Source organism: Puntigrus tetrazona, chromosome 11, assembly GCF_018831695.1.
Source record: "Puntigrus tetrazona isolate hp1 chromosome 11, ASM1883169v1, whole genome shotgun sequence".
Taxonomy (NCBI): domain Eukaryota; kingdom Metazoa; phylum Chordata; class Actinopteri; order Cypriniformes; family Cyprinidae; genus Puntigrus; species Puntigrus tetrazona.
The window spans coordinates 3512006-3532329 of NC_056709.1; the positions used below are offsets into that span (position 1 = coordinate 3512006).

Genomic DNA, 20324 nt, shown 5'->3' on the forward strand with positions numbered 1-20324 from the left:
GCACTGACTTGATTAGACTGGAATCCTGACAGCCTTTAAGTCATTGCTCAGGTTAGCACAACATAACAAAACCGGACAGCAGACGCAAGACATTCATGCAGGCCAATATTAATAGACCTTCATCAACATTCAAATCAGTGTTGGTGTCAGCGAATCAAAGTGTCCTGTCAATTGGTCACACTTTCATTAATCTGTTTCTCAAATAAGCGTGCATGCATGGCGTAAGTTTGCCTCTAGTCTGGGGTTTAAAGTAGCGTGACGATTCATTTACATTTCAGCCAATCAAATGCAATCTGAGGGACTGCCAGGGGTTCGTATTGTTTTTCTTTTGACTCTTAAGTCTCTGACTATTGTCATCGACCAACAGAAAATGTTTTCAAAGTAAATCTGCACAGACATGGGTAATGAGTTTGATATTTTGTTCTTAAATCACATAATATTTAAGTCTTATGTCTATGCTGTTGTGCATTAACATTTATTCCATTATAATGTCTTGCCCCGTAGGCTTTCATTGTAAATATGTTACATATTTCTATAATTCCAGCTCATAGATATTGTTGATAGAGCTTAACACTGTGTCCCAGCTTGATTTTAGGGTTTCTCTGTTTCAAAACGCTAATTGCACAAACTATTTCTTTTGATGAAAGGAACCCCCTTATGTTTGTAAACCATTCATATTTTGTTCTCTGCACATCAGCAGTCCTCCAATTTCACATAAAAGCACTTAGTATAACGTGTGCGCAATGGCTGGCACATGAATCTTTGAGTCTCACGTTCTGATGTATATTGCATCTGTAAATAGCGAGAGCTGTTCAGCATAGAGCGCTATCGTGTTTCAATGGAGATGCTGCCCAAATGAAAAAAAAATGTAATTGATAATACATCTCACTGAAACGCTGGCCTTTTTTATTAGAGTCATGTTTCATTTCGTTGATAGTCACTATAAAAACAGCTCAGATCAAATAGCCGAGTGAATTGAGATCTATTACAACAACACAAGCTCTGGGAATACATCACTGTGAGGCTTCTAAATATGGAGCTCAGGTTTGGAGTGGGCTCTTCCTGTTAACATTGAGTCTTATACCAGTAACCCCACCCGATGAACTCTGCATTACCTTCCTGCTAACTCCTCCCCCTTTGCTCCAGCCCCACCCCCTGCTCCTGCCTGCTTCCTGAAAAGCTCCTCCCCTTCCCTCTCTGTCTTCTACTGACTCTTCCCGCCTTCCCCTAACCCAACTGCCGTTCTGCCCTATAGGTCGGATGACAGCGACTCCTCTCTCTCGGAGGTGCTCAGGTAGAGATCTCTGTCTGTCATTCTGTTTCCTGTTGCCTGGTTGCCCCGCCCGGCCACGCCCCCCACCGGGTGTGGTCATGGCAGGAGCATGCATGCACCCTTTCCATTTGCGTCCTGTGCTGTGAGCTCTGTGAGATTTGAATGAACCTTATGAACGGATTTATTTGAATAGCTTTAACGATCTTGAAGGTTCAGAGGAAGGAAAACCGATTTCAAAATACAACTTTTGATCTGAACGTATTCGCTTAAATGTCACAAAATCATTTAATTGATCATTTCCTGCCGAGCTGTTTTGGAGGCCCTATTAAAAGCCCTATTTGAGTCTCGCAACAGCTCTGGACTTGGATCAAAAGGTGACATCCCACTAGCCAACTCAAAACGATTTTAGTCTGGAGTGTCACACCAAAATCTCAATGCCTTCTGCCAACTGCCTTTAATATTTTTCTCTGATTCTTGTCACAAATTGTCACAAATTTACCCAATCGGACACAGAAGAACTTCAGTAGTCACTCCCAAAGCCATGTGAGTCTTCCTCACCAGTTAAACAATCTTTTTAGGCAGTCTAGAAATTGTCAGCAGGGCTTTTAACTCGGGCATAATGCCCACCCGCTGAGAGACGCCCTGTCTCTTGACTCTTCAGCAACTATGTAAATGAAGTTTATAAATGAAAATCAACTGGAAAATTGGCTAGTAAGATGCCGACCGAACTTGTTAACATGCTGAGCAAGTTTTGTCTTTTTGTCCTTTGAACTACCAGTAATTTTGTTAGTGTTTTTTTTTCTGTAAGTTTTCCTGGTCTCTGCTGTAAAGACTCCAAAGAATTGGTTCAGACAAACTCCACAGGTTCAATTTTGTATGTTGCTCAATATTCTTTTCTTATCCAATATAGCCACACTGTGATTTCTCTGCACCCCATTATCCTGACAGCACGATTGCATTTTTCTCGTTTCTTTCGAGTTGCTCTCGTTATACCATTAGAAGCTTAATGGCTCTATGATGGAACATGGAATGCTTGGAACTACTCGGTCCCAAATTTCCTTTGAGAGACAAATCTGTTTAAGGGAGGAATCACAGACAGCTGGCTTAACATGTTCACCAAGTGAGCCACTGGTGATAAACTATCCCTGAATGAAACAAAATAGCATGATGATAAACTTAACGCTACGATGTCTCAGTATTTAGGCTAAATTGTATTATCTGAAGCCAGTTTAACTGGGCAGTTTTTTTTTTTGGATCAACACCCTCTTTGATCAGCTTAAAGCTGAGTGAGTCAGTAGGGAAGGCTTCTATTCTCTGAACCACAGCGGTCTGCTCTAAATCCCACTATGGGAATGTTCAGATAAGGTTCATTCATAACAACGTCCCCTTCGTTTATCCATGAAAAGCACAGAAACTCCATATCCTGACCTCCTCATGCTCGTCTTCTCTGCTGAGGAGACTTGGAGAAGAGGTAACAGGACCCTCCCCATCTCCACTTCCCCCTTTTCACACTTTCCATGTTTTTCTCAGAGCATCAGATTTCTTTGCTTTCAACCCATTGGAAGGGTCCAGAAGCGTGAGCTCACTCCTCATTGGTTATGTGCTGCATGAAGGTGTGGTTTTTAGAACATCAATTCTATTTTCTTTTTCTTTCGAATTTGCTGTTGTCATTTGTTGTAATGTTTTGGTTTTTGCACTTGTGTGAAATGGAGTGTTTCCTTTTTCATGCATTTTTAGCATTTTCGACTTGCATGTCGAGTGTGTATAGACTGATTTTTGGTTTACGGCAGCAATGTTCATAGCACAGCATGGCACTATACCTGTTTTATCGACAATAAGTGAGGAATAAAACGGTGAGCATTAACACTTTTCTAATTCCTCACTTATCAGCTCAAATGAGCAAAAAATTAAGCTGCATGGTGTGGAGAAATTATGCGGTGCTCATTATTGAAGCTTGCCAAGGCAAACATCACTATTACTAACTCCCAACTGTGAACCGTTTTGCCTGGTGGGCAATAAAGAAGGGAAAAAAAAATTAAGGAAGTTGGAGCCTTTATAGAATTTGGGGTGTCTAATTTCGACTTGATTTAACAAACACCCAGGATAATAATGTTCGTGAAAGAATTTTGCATGTGCACATGTGTGTAGATTTTGCATATACATATGCAGTTGCACATACAATTTCAGAACGATAATGGTATGCAAACAGAGCTTAATGTAAATGCTTTTTCATTATTCTTGGATTGAAGTTCGCACACTACTTGGTAGATACTTATGTTTAAACTCCTCACACAGTGTTGGTCTGGAACCTGATCACCATTGGTTCCTATTCGCCAGCCCTCCCTAGAGTTTCTCTCACTTTAGAGAGCACAAATGTGCCAACAGCCGCCTCTCGCGTTTCATCTGTCCTCAGAGAGCTGGGATGTCCCAGTTTCCTCTTTAATCAGCCATCCTCCTGTCACCTCTGTGTGGCTGCGCCCGCGCAGAGGCTTTGACGGCTCCACCATCATTAGGACTTCACAGGCACTGAGCTGGACAGAGGCTGATCTCAGCCCACTGGAGACCAATTTCCCTTCATCCCAAACTCCAGCTTCATTTCCGTCTCGCTCGGCCGGCAGGAAGGAGCGTTCCGAGACTGGTCGGGAACACTGTCAGTCTTAAGGGGAAGAGCCTCATTATTTTTTTATAGGGGAGGGAAAGCTTGTTTAGCCCTGCCAGGTTGCCAATGTATGTGGGCTAATTGGCAGGAACAACTGGAGGTACAAAGCTTTCTTGGCAGGTTTTTGAAAAGTAATGCCTACTTCTGTTTGATTTTGTTTTTCTTCTGACAGATTACTTCCACCTGTTTACTCAAAGAAATGACTTCTCCCATTTCCAGGAGGGGTCAGTACTGAGCTAAAACACCCCCTACTGTTATGATTGACATAATGCATCCTCCTCTCCGCACAAGTGGGAGCATGGAAAAATAAGACCGAAATAAGACGAGAGATGAGAGATCAACCCCCGAAGTCATTTTACTTGTCTTGGTCCCTCAAGTACATGTCCTTGAGACCTTAAGTTTTATTTTTGTTTCCTGAAGTTCTGGAGCAGTTTATAGATGAATCCTCTCTTCCATCAAAACAACATGTGTGTTTAGCGCATCTCTCCTGCGATAGAAACCCTCATTTAGCCCGTGGCAGCGGTCCATCATAAATCTGACCAGAAATTCGGCTTGCCAGCTGTCAGTAAACGTTACATCCATTTGCAGTTGGCTCTGTGGTGCTGTTACGATGGATGTGAAGATTGCAGTTTTCAATTGAACACCAGCTTGCCTGCGCTATTGTTGGGGGAAAACAGAAAAAAGCTAGTGGATGCCATCCAAGGCAAAACATTGTTCACTCCCCGATGTGATATGAGCAACCGTGACAGGTGTCGTGTGATGGTGATGCCAAGCCTGTCAGCCATTAGACAGACCACAAAATGGTGACATCATAACACGAGTCCCAACATGGTTGAGAGCAACCTTTCCTTCCTCGCCTTTGTCTGGCTGCGGTCTCTGTGATTGACTGACGGTTTGACTGCATTCATACTGGTGAAGAAGAGATTTGAAGTGTCTTTTGGGAGCTTCTGGGAAACTCTGTGGTTCCTAATTGGGACCATCACTTTCACATAAGGCTGCCAGGAGAAAGATGTGCTGCCTGTCTCCTGCAAAGAGTCTTTTAAACAATTTATGTGGATATAAATAAGTTTAAAAAGCCCTGTGTTGCTCTGCATCCTCAGACTTCTTTTCATCCCTGCTTGAGTTTCAGTCGATCATTTGAAAATTCTGTGCTGCCTCAGCACACGTGCACAAGTTATATCTCATTTGTATTCTTGTGCATATCAACTCAAGATGGATTATGGACCAGGCCAGTGGGGCAAGGGAGCTCCAATGGATAAATGCTAAATGAAGGATAAGGATTAGCCATTAGGGACTGCAGTGGTCGAGGTAGGGGACTTCCAAAGACCTGTTTCCAGGTGCCTTTTGTTCCAGGTGCCTTTGTTTAATCATGCATATCAAATGGTTTGTCTTGTATTAACATTCCAAAATGTCAGAGTTAATCATAATTAAAGGATTAGTTCACTCCAGAATTCAAATTATTGATAATTTACTCCCCATCTCACCCAAGATGTTCATATCTTTTCTCTTTTTCAGTCGAAAAGAAATGAATGAGCATCTATTTATAAATATGTTTTTTTGTTTTTTTTCAAAATGACCATTAATAGCTGCGTTGAAACTGCAATTTGGACCTTCAATCCCTTAGTCTACTATGTGGAGAAAAAAACTTTAATTTTTTTTCGGCTGAAGAAAGACATGAACATCTTGAATGATGTGGAGGACAGACTTTATTTCTGGAGTGACATAATTCTTTAAGTAATGTTACCTAGTTTCTTAAAGATTTAGTTTACACGAAAATAGAAATTCAGTCATTAATTACTCAGCCTCATGTCGTTCAAAATCAAGATATTTTTGATGGAATCCATCAGCTCTCTGACCCTTTATAGACAGCAAGGACATTACCACGATCAAGGCACAGAAATGCAAAAATGTATTGTTTTCTTCACGCTTAAATACTACTCACAACTTTGTAAACTTACGGTTGCACCCCAGTTTTAACAATGTCCATGATATGATTCTGTGCTTCTCTCAGCTTCCATCAAAAATATCTTAATTTAGGCTCAGAAGATGAAGGAAAGCCTTACTGGTATGGAATGATACGAGGGTGAGTAATTAATGACAGAATAAACATTTTTGGGTGATCTATCCTTTTAACATTTCTGTCAATTGCAGCCTTTGGGGTCTGGAGATAAATGTTTTTTGCACGAAGTAGATCATGCTTCTGCAAAACACGTTTTTGGACGTTGAAGATGTCTTAAAATAGATCCTCTTTCTGTGCCACCCTGCGAAGTCAGCAGTGACCAACTGAGCGGCTTTGAAATGCGGATTTAAGCTTCTGAAGCAAAGTCCACAACTCACAGAGGACTTGGTTGCAGTTTGCATCAGTCGAACAGGCTTCCCTTTCAAGTGTGCATTCGGCTTGGCTTTGCAGTCAGTGTGACATCAGCACCACATGTATCGGCTCCCCTGCTGCTTGGCTGTGGTACACTACGACAGGACATAATTAGCACCTGCTCGATATATGGAGTCTGTTCTATTGTTTTCACTCATGTTCGTCTGCCTGGCTGATGGCCGTATCCTGTGTGACCCATGGAGTCCAGAGAGGAAGACGGAGTGGCGGCCTGTAAAACACAGCTGGAGGCTGATAAATCAAATTAAATATCAGCACGTTGACAATGAACTCCAGGGAGAGTGCCCAAAGGTCTGGGACCTGGATTGTGCAATGTTCAACCACCGGATCTCATAAAGGAGAGGACACGAACAATTCCGTCTGCCTATTGAATCAAGTCCCACCTAGCAACTACATTGGCTGAAAGAATTTTTAATGACTACTCTATTCATTTACATCGCATTTACATTTAGGCATTTAGCAGACATATTATCCAAAGTGACTTACAAGGACAATGGAAGCAATCAAAATCAGTAAGAGCAATGACGAGTGTAAGTTAGCATGAGGTAGAAAGGAATTTTAAAATTATATAGTGAATAAAAAGAAAACAGATAGTATAGCAAGTTATAGAGACCTTTTTTGTAAATTGTATAATAAGTAATAAAAAATCACTATGATGCATGTCGTTTAATACTTTTACAACATAATTTAAAAAAATCTTAATGGTAAATTACCAATTCTGTATATCATTCTTTGGTTTTTCAGGTAGGTTCTTGCCAAATAACAGCTCCATGTATTTGCTTAGCATATAGTTAGCGTTAGCATTGCACAGCATGTTAGCTTAGCCCACATGGTAAAGCCCTGTTCTCTCCAAGAACATAAACTATAAAGAGATATTAGCGTCCACACCAGCAGAAAAATATCGCCTGTTTATTCAAAGCAAACATGCGTCTACCATTTAAAATTCTTACGTTTATGATAGTAGTATTAATTCTGATTGGGCGCCAGTGATTTCTGTTGCTCATCTGCTGGATAAAATTGTGATAATGACTATACAATTTTTCTCTGCCTTCATCTTTATAGCTGTGGTGTGGACTCTGCTATTCTTTAATATTAAGATTTTTAGAACTATATCTTTGTCATTGTTTTTATGGTTTTCGTCTTTGTTGTGAACAGGCCTTAATTCTAGTACTTGACATAAAAACACCATTCAGTGGCTGCACAAACTCGACAATAACCTGTAATTAGGTTAAGGGATTGGACGTTCTTCCCGTTTTAGATTTTCTTTCTATTGTCCCTCAATCTGTTGTTCTTTCACACATTGATGCAAAAAATTGTTTTTCTGCTTTTTTTTCGTCCATCCGCGTGGAACAGATGGCACACGTTGTATTTGAACGCAAGCTTTGTCGTGACATCCTCCTTTCCACCTGCTCGACTAACCTCACAGACTTCCGCACTTCACGCCAGTGCTTTAAAATGTTGCTTGTCTTTGTGCAGGGGTGTAATCACTCCCACAGGTGGGCTGAAAGGGGGCAGGACGGCCCCTCTGCAGTGTGTGGCGATGGCCGAGGGACACACCAAACCTGTGCTTTGCTTGGATTCCACAGACGAGCTGCTATTTACCGGCTCTAAAGGTATAGTTTTTTTTTTTTTTTCCCACTGTGAACCTGTGAAAGGAAAACATAAACACCCATAAGCACAAACACGAGCCAGTTTGAAATGCATTTTCTCGAGGTCAGAGTTTCAGCATGCTTTATTGAGCTGTTCAGCTGCCCACTGCTGTAGAGAAGGCTAACTGTGGGCAGCTCAACAGAAATCTCATGCAGCTATAATATATTACTCGCAGACAGTGCTTAAGTTATTATTCATTTACAAGCTACTCATAAATGCATATTTTGCAAATTATGCGTTTGTGCTAGAGGGTCTAGCAACCTTTGGACATTTGAGTACAAAGTTTAGCTTTAATGTCTTTTAATACATTAAAGGAACTGAACATTTTTTAAATAATTAAAAGGATTTCCAAAACTTAGTTTAATCTAAATTTGATGTATTTTTAAGCATGCTTAACCTTTTTGCCGTTGGTAATGTGTGCCTAAAGCACAAAATATACTTTCGTTTTTCCTTTGGGCTCAAGGATGCATTTAATTGGCATCATATGGGTACAATATGAATAGTGTAACAATTTTTTAATTACCCGGTTTTAGATCGAACCTGCAAGATGTGGAACCTGGTGACTGGACAGGAAATCGTGACCCTGAGAGGACATCCTAACAACGTTGTGTCTGTCAAATACTGCAGCAACTCCGGCCTGGTCTTCACAGTTTCCACCTCATTTATCAAAGTTTGGGATATTCGCGATTCTGCCAAGTGTGTCCGGACATTTACGTGAGTGTCTTTTCAATTAGCATTTAGCAGTAGTATCTGAATGCACCTGGTTTTTAGTTTAGCATGACTATTTTGACCCTTCCATCTTTAGGTCATCGGGTCAGGTGGTCTCGGGTGATGCCTGTGCTGGCACAACCACTCGCACCATCACTACAGCCCAAGGCGAGTACCAGATCAACCAGATCGCCCTCAATCCCTCCGGATCTGTGCTGTATGCCGCTGCAGGCAACACTGTCCGCACATGGGACCTCAACAGGTGCAGAGATCATTCCTAATTCATTAGCATTTATCAATGAATTCAGAAACCTACAGAGTTCATAACCATGTGCATAATCTGTTTTATTCTTTTAATGCAGAATGCAAGCCACTGGGAAGCTGACCGGACACATTGGGTCAGTCATGTGTCTCACAGTGGGTTATTCTGGGGGAGGCAAGGATCACGTGATCACTGGATCCAAAGACCATTATGTGAAGGTGCGTTTAGCCATTTTTGTTTCATATAGGTTCCCTTTTCATTGAGTACCAGCAATAATTTAGAAATAAATATCAGTTTTCAACCTTGTTTTTGGCTGTGGTTTGAACAATTGCAACATCTTTGCATATGGAAAAATTACGCATGGGAAGCTGTTGAAACGATGACCTATTTTCCAGTGTTTAAAGTGTGGATTACAGTGCTATGTTTGCTGTACATTTACCCCATCGAAGGTTCCTTTAAGCACTCTATTTTGGCGTTGTAGTTTGTTTAACTCGCACACTCTTGTGAATTCTCTCATCATAACTAAAAAAGTGCTGACACAATGTAAATATGAGTTTCATTATGCCGATTTGATGAGATGGCAGAACTTGTGCTGAACTGTGATTAATAAAGGGATTTTTCTTTGTTTGCTTTCTGTATATAGTTTAATCACAATTGAAATATCTGTTATTTTTCATGCCACTAAAAGGAACAATGTGCATATGAATGCTTTTGCCTTGATTTAGCTAGGAAATAAATGATTTTGAGACGGAATGGCTGACCACGTAAAGTCCACTCGCATCAAAACAATCATATAGATGTCTCAGTGAGTAGAAGTTGTAACAAGAAAGGTTTGAGTTCTGACTCAAAAACATCTTGCGATGCGCTTTTTATATTGACTTATGCCAAAATTCATTGTCTGTTCATGATCTTTTTTAATGCAGATATTTGATGTTGCGGAGGGTACCCAGGGTAACATCGGACCAGCTCATAACTTCGAGCCCCCACATTACGATGGAATTGAGTGCCTTGCTGTATACGGCGACGTACTGTTTAGCGGATCCCGAGATAATGGCATTAAGAAATGGGATCTGAGACAGCAGGAACTTATTCAGGTAAAAAAATCCTATCACATGTAAGCATATTTTGGCCTTAATGTTAATGTGCGACGTTATAATGTCACATGACATAATTTGCACGCTGCTTGTAACGTATTAAATATTTGTGGTTATATTATTTCTTTTCCTCTATAGTCTTCAATCATCATACTGTCAAAGCAATTAGCCTTCTGTGCCACAACACCCCCCCCCAAACATTTCCATTTAATTACAGCGAATACATGTTAGATATCTAACATATTTTTATACAATTATTAAAGGAACTACAAAAGAAAAACTGCGTGAACGATAAGCAGAAAGTGCTTTAAAGTGTTTAAAGTGCATTAAGTTAAGACGGCTTGTACATGACTGACAGCGACAAAATTAAATACAATATCCAATACCGCAAAAATAATATATACACAGACAAATTATGTTTCAGAGGTTAATAACCCAGCATTTACCTATTGTTCCTCTGTCAATAGATGTAGGATGGCTTCATTTATCAGCACCAATTGACGTCATCGCGGTCTGACAGCTAAGAACAGCTAGTAATGCATTTAATTTTAATGGTTTCTCCAGCTGCTTATATTAGACAAGAACACCTACCGAAGTTTCACATCATCCAGAGCTAAAAGGTCAAAAATAATGGTAGACTATTACAAGATGACATAAAAATGGGTTTGACAAAATGAGTCGAGGATATATGAATTATGCATTTCGCAGGAACATTTTATTGTAAATAGTCATAATTAACACACAGTTTGATGCCCAAATCCCAAACCGATATCACCAGGGTGTGTCAAGAACAACGGAGATCCTTAATCAGTAAACATTTCCAGTTTTTTGAAGGTTTTTGGGCATGCAGATGAAAGACATGTTTATTTAAAGCGTTATCTTAACATCAGTCTTTACATGACCAGATTTATTTAGCATCCAGTGTATTAAACGCATCCTAATCTTTTTATTTCAAGTGATTGACAGCACACGCCGTCTCTCGCCCTCAATAGGAAGACGTTTAAATCCCAATGCAGTTACCAATGTGTAAGCAGTGGGTTTATCTAAACACACACTTTACTTGCCCTCTCTGATTGCACAACTGGGTAAATTTGCCAAGATAAAGTGCTTTGGTTGCTCTGTTTTATGAGAATTTTTGGCAGAATGTGCCGAAGATGATGGTCAAAAAGTGAAATATATCATATGACATGGACAGCTTTATGAATGTCTTAATCCTTTTATATCAGCTGTATTTTTATTATTTAGAGGTTTGTTTTTACATTTATAATTTGGCTAGTTTAAATAATTTGCAGTCTTATTATTACCATTTTTGACCCTGAGAATGGTGCCATTTGTAAAGCAGAGGATGTTACTTGTTTCTCCTCAGCAAATCCCAAACGCTCACAAGGATTGGGTGTGTGCTCTGGCGTTTGTCCCCGGGCGGCCCATGCTCCTCAGCGCCTGCAGGGGGGGAATGCTCAAGGTGTGGAACGTGGACAACTTCACGCCCATTGGAGAGATTAAGGGCCACGACAGCCCTATCAATGCCATCTGCGCCAATTCCAAACAGATCTTTACCGCCTCCAGGTACGTGCATCGGGCAACAGAGAGTGTTCTTCATTTACTAGTAGTGCGCAATTCATGAAAAAAATTGTTCTTTTGGTTCTGTCTTATTTTTAATAAGCTGGTTTGCAAATCAGACTGGGCAGTTTGTTCTAACTCACAAAAGCCTGGTAAACGGAGCCAAGTGCTGATATATAAAAGATACATTATAGCTTACAGTTGCAATGAAATCAAAATAGCGAAAGACTCTTTCTTCCATATTGTGAGGTATATATGAGTTTAAAAATCTGAGTATAACATCTAAGGCAAGGACTTGGATGGATTTTAAGTTGTGGCTGTTGCTTTAAAAAGCAGATTAAGGCAGTTTTGCGTGGGTGACTCTTAAGTGTACTAAATGTCTAATTGTCTAATTTTTGGTGCGATTTATTCTTGTTTAACCTGTTGGCAGATTATTTTGCTCGTTTCAAGCAAAACACTTTTTTTCTGAAGACAAGAACTTTTGTTTGTGTAGAAAATCCTTCTTTAATGAATGTTTTGACTGAAAAAAAGGAAAAAAATCTAAGCTAGGAAAGCACATTTTGTACTGTACTCACAACCAAATACAGAAATGTGCTGCAAATAAAACCAAATCTAGAAGCATGCTGCAAATGCTTGCAACACAACCAAATACAGAAAAGCGCTTCAAGTAGCACAGACAACAGTGGACCCCAACAACCCTTTATGAAAATGATCTATTGTTTCAATACAGTAAATGTTTGTTTTTTTTGGGTGTATTGATTACTATTGTACAAATACCATGGTTAAACTATAGTGTAGCAAAACCATGGAGAATTTATGGTTACCATGGTTTAACTATTTAAACTCTGCTTACATAATGCTTCACATTTACAGTAATATTGTATTTTGGCGTCTTATTTAGGCTAACAATATACAAAAACTAAAGTTAAAAAGTCAAAAATCTCACTTTTTTTTTTTTTTTTCTTTTAAGGGTCGACATTGATAAACATTAAACAATATTGGGAGCATGTTTCTGTGTTTGGTTGTGTTGTAAGTATTTGCGTTGTCGAGCTGATGACAATGTTTTTATAATTTTTTTTCTATTTTCCATTCGGCAACATTAAGAATGTAATCAGCTTTTGTTAGTTTGCAGGAAGAAGCCTATAGGAGATGGTAAGAACTCGTATGGAACGACCATTTATCTCAATTATGCTAGGAGTAAAAAACTAAACTGGAGCACAAAAAAAACTGCACTAAATACACCAATTAATCTTAATCGAAGTGTTAATGAATGGCCCTATTTTCCAACACAGACATTTCTAGGAATGTGTTAAAGCATTTAAATGTCACATAATCTGTGGAAATACATTATGTGATGTAAAAGAAAAGATGAATCGGTCCTGTTTGCAGTTTGAACTTCCTATCTCTAAGTAAGGCGAAAAGAAAACTTCACAGGTGCATCGGGAAAACAAGATAAAGAACACCTTTCATGTCCCACTGGAAAAACAGGGTTTAACTATGGTAATTTTGAAATGATAATGTAACTAGTTATTTACGGCCCTCCAAAGGTTCTAAATGGGTCATCGGTTATGACTTGCTCGTCTATTTCTGCGACTCGGTTCAGGCTCCTACTCTCTTGCGATGTCTTTTTCCAGACAGTAGACTACTTAGAAATGTTCAGTCAGACTAATATGTTTTTAAGACCTACTTTTGTGCATTTCGGGGGTGCTTGTTTGTAGAACAGATGGTGCGGGCAGGGAATTGTGGGATTGTTTGACTGTTCTTCATTAATGTGCCTCTCTGTTCCTCCAACTCTGTCTCTCTCTGCCTCTCGTTCTCATCCCTTCCCTTTGTGCTTTCTGTGGGGCTTCATAACCACAGTGACTGTCGGGTGAAGTTGTGGAGTTATGTCCCCGGGCTCACGCCCTGTCTGCCCCGTCGAGTCCTGGCCATCAAGGGCCGGGCCACCAGCCTCCCCTGAGCCTCCACTAACCACCTCCTGCCTGGTTCCCTCTGGTACTGTCCTTTCTCTCTCTAATCTTCTAATGTCTCTCTGTTTGAGGATATTTTTCCCCTTTCCCTTTTTCCTTCTGACAAGTCCTTAGCCGAAACTCTCTTAACAATTGACAAGGTAGCATACTTTGCTACATAAAAGTGGTCCTTTTGGCTGTTTCAGATTATCTGATGGATATTGCACATAAAAGTGGCAAGAATCTTCCAAAACTTTAAGCTTTGATCTGATTGGTTGGGTACTTCATAACTTACACCGGTTTAAGTGAGTCCAGGCTGCTATAATCATGATTTCTGAGAAAAAAAAAAATAGTTGCCAGATTTGCCAATGACAATGAAATACACGAGTGAGGATATAGTGAATAAGTTTCTATGTGTATTCCAGTAGAATAATTAATGAGAGCTTGTTCATTACATCAAGTGAGAAAACCCGTATCTGTTGTCATCATCACATTGCAAAAGCAGAATAAAAAAAGAACCTGCAACACGATGCTTGGTAAAACTGAAAGAAATGTGGTTTGTTGCAATGTTTTGCTGTCAGATAAAATTAGAGCTTGACAGGAAATTTACTCGTATGGTATTTCTTATGGTTGCAGAATGATTAAAAATAACTTACTCCAACGGTTAATTACGTTCATGAAGTGTTAAATTGGTTTAAAATGATTTATAATATTCTAGATATTAGTACTGCGAAATGATTACCAAGCCAAAATGTGTTTGCAAAAAACTGTGTGTGTGTCTTTATATATACGTGTGTGTGTGTGTGTGTATTTATGTACATAATCATTTTTGGGAGACATTAATTTTAATTTAATTCTTTTCATTCTAAATGCCATACGCGAGTAGGGACACATAAGGCTGTTTACCCAGAGTTTAGTGGTTGACCAGGCCATTTTTTAACATTGTCGGACAAACAGAAATTGATTCTGGCAGCTACTGGCAGTCAGTGCAGATACTTGAGCAAAGGCGTGACAGTTCCTGAAGGTTAAAGACAAGCCGAGCGGCAGCATTTCGAATGCGCTCGAGGGGACGTGAGCTGCAGAATGTCTGAGAATAAACTACACAGCTCAACTGTGTCATTTTGTTGCTGTCATTTATTTCTCACACTTTCAGTTGTATATCATCTCTCTATGTTAGACTTCCAGATCTCTCGTACTTTGTACCGGTTTCGTTTCATAGGCCAACTTCTTTTCAGGTGTTTGATCCCACGTAACTTTCCCTTAGCTCTTTCACTTCAGGCCAGTAAAAGAAAATTGTACTAATTGACTCTATGCATAGTTTCCCCCCCATTTAGATGCACTCAAGTGGCTCATCTTTTAGTGAGCAATAAAAACCTATTGCACCTTTAATTGCATTCAACACCAGTGGCGTAAATCTGTTTAATTGGATCTAGTTAAGGTCTAGGAACCACAAGATACATCCTACCTCAGCGCCCTTCGAGACATAGTGCTGTTTTACCAGGATCCAAGTGCTTTTAAAAGCACTCATTGCTTTTAGCAAGACCTAGAAATTTGTGCCAAAATCTTGGGTGAAACATTTTTCATATCCCATTCATTTTTTTGAGCAAACCACATTAAATTGTATGATTAATGCTTAAAGAAGAGAATATATATATATTTTTTTTAATGAAGGAATTATTCGAACTTATTTCAACCTAATCACCCCTTCATTTGTATCGCACTGTGATTCAAAACTCCTCTTTTTCTTTGGAAATGGAGTGTGTTTGTTAAGATGCGAGCATGTGGTTCTGTGGGCTGGTTCTCACAGCGGGGTTTTGATTTTTATTGGGATAAAGCGGTGCATGTGCCTAATTGGTGAGAGGAGCAGGGACTGTGGCGGTTCGCTTTGTGAACTCTTGGTTTTGATGTCTGTGCCATCTCTTCAATGTGAGGAGCTACTGTGACGGTGTCTGAAGATTCAGACAACCGAGTGTGTCTGTCTTTCTGATTATCGGCCTTGTGCATCTCCTCCACCTCTCATTTTATGTCTCCTTTTTTTGTTTCTTCCATCCCACAGTGACATGAGAGTAAAGATCTGGAATCCGAAGATGGGGAAGAAAAGGTGACGATCCTCCGATTGGAACGATTGCTACAATGGAGCCTTTTTGGGCTGTCGGCTAATTGGAAACCGACCGTGGTGAAAGTCCGTAGGTCAGCTGTTTCCCTCCAGAGGGTTGGTTTCTTTGACCTGCCTTGAGGAGATGAGAGACAGCTATCTGTTTAGAAGACACAACCCTTTGAACCGGAGTCGCATCCAAGGAATATGAACCAATGGTCATACAAGTCTGAGACAGGCTGCCGGATGTTTTTAAGGTGCCATTTTGATGACGCCGAAACTGTATTATCTGTACAATGAAGTGTCCTTCTGCACTTCCTGTCTAAACAAAAACATGTCCTTGAGACAACATCATCTGTAGCTGCTGATTTTACTTCAGAATATTTATCACGTCAAGATGGAATCACTTCAGAGTCCCTTTTTTTGTAGTTCCTAAAGAGCCATATGACTTTAGATTTCAGAACCTGAATCACTTTTTCTCAGTATCTTGAAGATTGGCGCCTTTCGTGTTTACTGACGTGAGCAGATGCAGAGTCGTCATCAATCCCAGTCCCACATTCCCTTGAAACATTGTGCAATAGTATGGACCATCGCGTTTTTTCAATGCCTTCCTCTTTAGGGTTTTCCACTGAACATTTCTAATAACTTATGGCTTCCTTAAACACCAAGACAAACACTGTACAGGCCTCCTTCGCTTTTAAACTCGTTCTCTCCATCCCGCTGTGAATTTTATGTTTTCTACCTCAGGTTCAAAACTAGATTTTGTGAGTTAAACCTTCACTGATTATGGTTTCTTGCACATAACAGGATTCCAGCTTTTTTTGTGTCTTCTGAATGTGTGGATGGAGGTCTCAGAAGTGTAAAGCAGTATTTGGAGTCTGCTGAGTGGGCATTTTGAGAGTCTGCCCATGTAATAAGCCCAACTCATCGGGGGATTGAGTTTAGTGACATTAGCAGACAGTTTTAGGCAGAACTAGATGTTACCTCAGGCTCAAGCATCCGACTGAATGGCAACAATTCCCTGAGGAGAGTAGAAGAGACCCAGTTTCACGTTGTCGGACATTGTCCTGGTACGACAAAACAAAACTTCAGACAATCTAACACTGTAATTTTGGAGAAAAATTTGGTCACTTTTTTTTTTTTTTTTTTTTTTAGCCTAATATTTTTTTTCTATAGATATTATGGTTACCATACAACACTGCAGAAGTGTTAAAGAATTTGCACAGCATGCCTGGTCCAAGTTATTATCTTTATACTATTATTATGCATTTTTTTTTAAGGAACAGTTCACCAAAAAATGAAAATTGTTCTTTACGCTAAACCAATACTTTAGCAAGACGTTTAGTAGATTGTTGTAGCTGCTTATTTCCATAAAATGAAGGTACATGGAGAGCTTTTAACCACCAAAAAAAACATAAAAATCACACACACAAAAAATATTTGAAAAAAATATATATTTAAAAACATCTCATTTTTCTCTGTGCATGTCCAAGTATGTTATATGTTAGGAAAAAAAAAACTACACGTGGACTACATGTATGTTTTTGTTGTATTTTTATTCTAATTTTTTTTTTTCACCTTTTGAAGCATGCTTTTGCGAATCAGTGTGGGAAAAGAGCAGCTGGAACAATTTGCTAAACCTTTGTGTTCGGATGAAGTAAGAAATACGTTTTTAAAAATTTAGTAAATTATTACAGAATATACATATTCAGATGATCTACCCCTTTAAGACCCTATAACGAGATCCAGCCATTGATGTTTCTCCACTATCACACTTTTGAACAAGCATGTTGAAGACGGCAGTGTTAAAGTAGGTCAAATTAGACTTTGTGTTTTTCAGCCCTCCTCTCAGAGTTTCACTCCCTATTAAATGAAATCGGAAGCAGCCTCCTCTGCATTGGAGGATACGGCGTGCCTGTCGGGGGAACGTGGGCGTCGCGAGCTTGTCTTGCTAGAACACATGCAACTTTGTTTATTTTTATGCCATCAATCTTGCTGTGCCACGCGCTGCTCCCTTCTCAGGCTTTCCTAGATTTACAGTCTTTTTTAATGAAACATATCTATCACTCTCATCTGCGCAACATTTTTTTTTGGAGTGGCCCTTGGCAGTTCACCACCTGAACACAGCCCCGTGCTCGAGCTACTCTGAGGAGGAAGCTCTACTTTCCAGACGACGGAGATGTGGTTTATCTGATGAACGACCCGCAGCACGGATAATCGCACATCAAGAGCTTTAAGAGCGCCGCGGAATTCCCGAGCTAGATTTGATCCAATTTGCAAGTTACTCTTTTTTGAGCGAATACGACGCGCTGTCAGTCATTTAAAGCTACTATACAGCGTTTCTAAGAACGAGTCTCTAGGTTGGAGTCATTTGCATAATGTAAAGCTCATATACATACATAAATATTCATAAGGAAGAATGCAGTAGGGGCTTCCTTAACCTTTAGTTTAATAGATTTCTACCAGTGGTTCGCAGTGTATACACCTTTTATTAAGAGTGTGTACTGTGCCTTCATTAAGACAGTATGTCATCCTCATTAAGATTATATTTGGGTTTATGAATCTGGTATGTACTAACAATATAGGGCGTTTTTTTTTTTTTTTTTTTTTTTTTTTTTTTGGACCAAATGATACATTTTTGTCCTAGTAAAAAGAAATGGGTTTTGGATCTTTTCTGTGAAGTCTTTTAAAACAAGGCCAAATTTATTAAATAATGATCAGAGCGTCTACTTCAAAGAACATTTGTTTTCAAAACTGTGAAAAATGCTGCTTTCTACCATCTCGCATCTTTTTTTTTTTTTTTTTTTTTTTTTTTTTTTTTTTTTTTTTTTTGTGCGTGTCTGTGTGTTTTGTTCTTAAAGGGAGATCAAAACATACAGCGTCAAACGTGTTGCCAAAGCTTGATTTAAATAATCACTTGCACATTTCTACACAACCCCCCCACCACCCCCACACCCTTTAGATCGTTTTGGCAAAATTGTAAGTTTATATCGGTGTTTTGTTCGAACGAAACGCGCAACAGGGCCTCATTCGAAAAAACGAGCCAAACGAATTGATTGCTTGCGAAAAAAAGTTTCAATTTCATGTCACTTCAGCGTACGCAAAATGATCTATTTCTGCGATTTTTGTTTTGTTCGTTTCAATGAATGAGGTTCAGAGATCTCGTGTTTTAACCGTATGCTCTTCTAATAATGCATACATACACGGGGTCAACCTTATTTTAATAAGTGCCCCTCATTAGTGAGATTACCAAGGACTGTGCGTCTTTAACTCATTTCATTTTAGAAATGAAAAAGCATCGTTTCAAATTGCGTTTTTTGGTACAATTGTAATTTTCTTGGGAAGAGAGTTTGGTATTGCTAGGACTTAAAGACTGTGAAATTGGTTTGTGAATTCACTTATGTAATAACACTGATAATTTCAGCCTCTCCGGTGTATCTGAAAGCACATAGGTTTACAAGGCTGCTTCTGAGATTGACAGTCGCAATCTTAAATACACCTTAAACCGACGCTTTTTACAGCCATGCCAGTCAGTGGCCTGTAATTCCTGGTGCTCTGCTTCAAGTCGCTCTATAGCGGGCTTAACTTTCAATGTACAGTATCTGAAGCTTCTGGGGTTAATCTTTCTTACGCGTTTAACTTCACAGCAGTAGTTTACCAGTGGTACATTCTGTGTTGTAGCTTTACGGTGCTTATATTTTATATTCTAGGCCAGTGATGCATGGCATTGACACGCTGTATAAGCTTCTGCGTCCGTATAGGATCTTAAACGAAAGATCGTTGACACCTGTTCACTGACCAGTGTAGTGCTAACTTGTGGCTTTGCCCCCCTTTGATGCCAAAGGTAAGCAGGTTGCCACTGTTGCCCCAGCTGCCTTACGCCCCTCTCCGTCTCTCCCGGGCCGCTCTGCAATACGCCTTAAGCCTTACCTCGCTTTCAGCGTGTGGAACATCATGCCATCGCAAAACGCTGCTGTTAAATCCCTTTTGGGGGAAAAAAAAAAGAAACGTTTTAAAGGGGTGCTTTCTAGTTACCTGGCAACCCAGGTAGACAATTAATACGCAGATTAGAAAAGACATTTAAGTAATAGAGAAAAAGAGGCTGAAATTAAAGGCTTGACAGAACAATCAGTCATTTTAGAGCTGTTCTGCTATAACGCCGAGTTGAGCTGACAGTTTATTGATCGTCATGAGCAGGTGAAATGCAGCCGGGGATATACATACGTGCATATATACATACATACGCGCACACACACACATACATATATATGTATGTATCTGTGTGTATGTGTATATGTATATATGCATGTGTGACACACACACAAAAAAACACACCAATAAAGGTTACAGGTGCCTTTTATCACATAGACTCCTCCCAAGGAATGTAAATGATTGTATAGAGTTTCTTCCTTTTTGTTACACATGCATGCAACCAAACTTGATGTAAAATATTTGACTGTAAATTCTGTACAGATTTTATTTAATGACTGTTCAAGCACTCCTTCAGAGAAATAAAAAAATAAAACATCCTTGGTTTGTTTTTATTTCTTTTTTTACCCGTGGCAGTTAATTCTCATTGTTCTTGTGATGTTTTCTTGCTGTTTATCTCCGAGATAGAATTACGGTTGAGTTCCTTCCTGTTTCCTGTCTGTGATCACCCTGAAGATATGATCTGTCCGTATAGA

General features: G+C 39.6%; 1 protein-coding gene across 8 annotated transcripts in view; it reads left to right on the plus strand.

Annotated features, from left to right (window-relative positions):
• kif21b (kinesin family member 21B) overlaps positions 1-20168 on the plus strand; it is a 64627-nt gene extending 44459 nt beyond the window's left edge. For 4 of the 8 annotated variants that reach the window (XM_043252395.1, XM_043252396.1, XM_043252397.1 and 1 more), the window contains exons 27-35: positions 1256-1294; positions 7798-7934; positions 8505-8685; positions 8777-8941; positions 9042-9159; positions 9865-10035; positions 11402-11601; positions 13456-13590; positions 15601-20168. In XM_043252395.1, coding sequence (XP_043108330.1) covers positions 1256-1294; positions 7798-7934; positions 8505-8685; positions 8777-8941; positions 9042-9159; positions 9865-10035; positions 11402-11601; positions 13456-13555 — 1111 coding nt within the window. In that variant the 3' untranslated portion in view covers positions 13556-13590; positions 15601-20168. The remainder of the gene's footprint in view (positions 1-1255; positions 1295-7797; positions 7935-8504; positions 8686-8776; positions 8942-9041; positions 9160-9864; positions 10036-11401; positions 11602-13455; positions 13591-15600) is intronic. The other 4 variants (XM_043252399.1, XM_043252401.1, XM_043252400.1 and 1 more) reach the window with 2 other exon arrangements.
• The last annotated feature ends 156 nt before the right edge of the window (positions 20169-20324 follow it).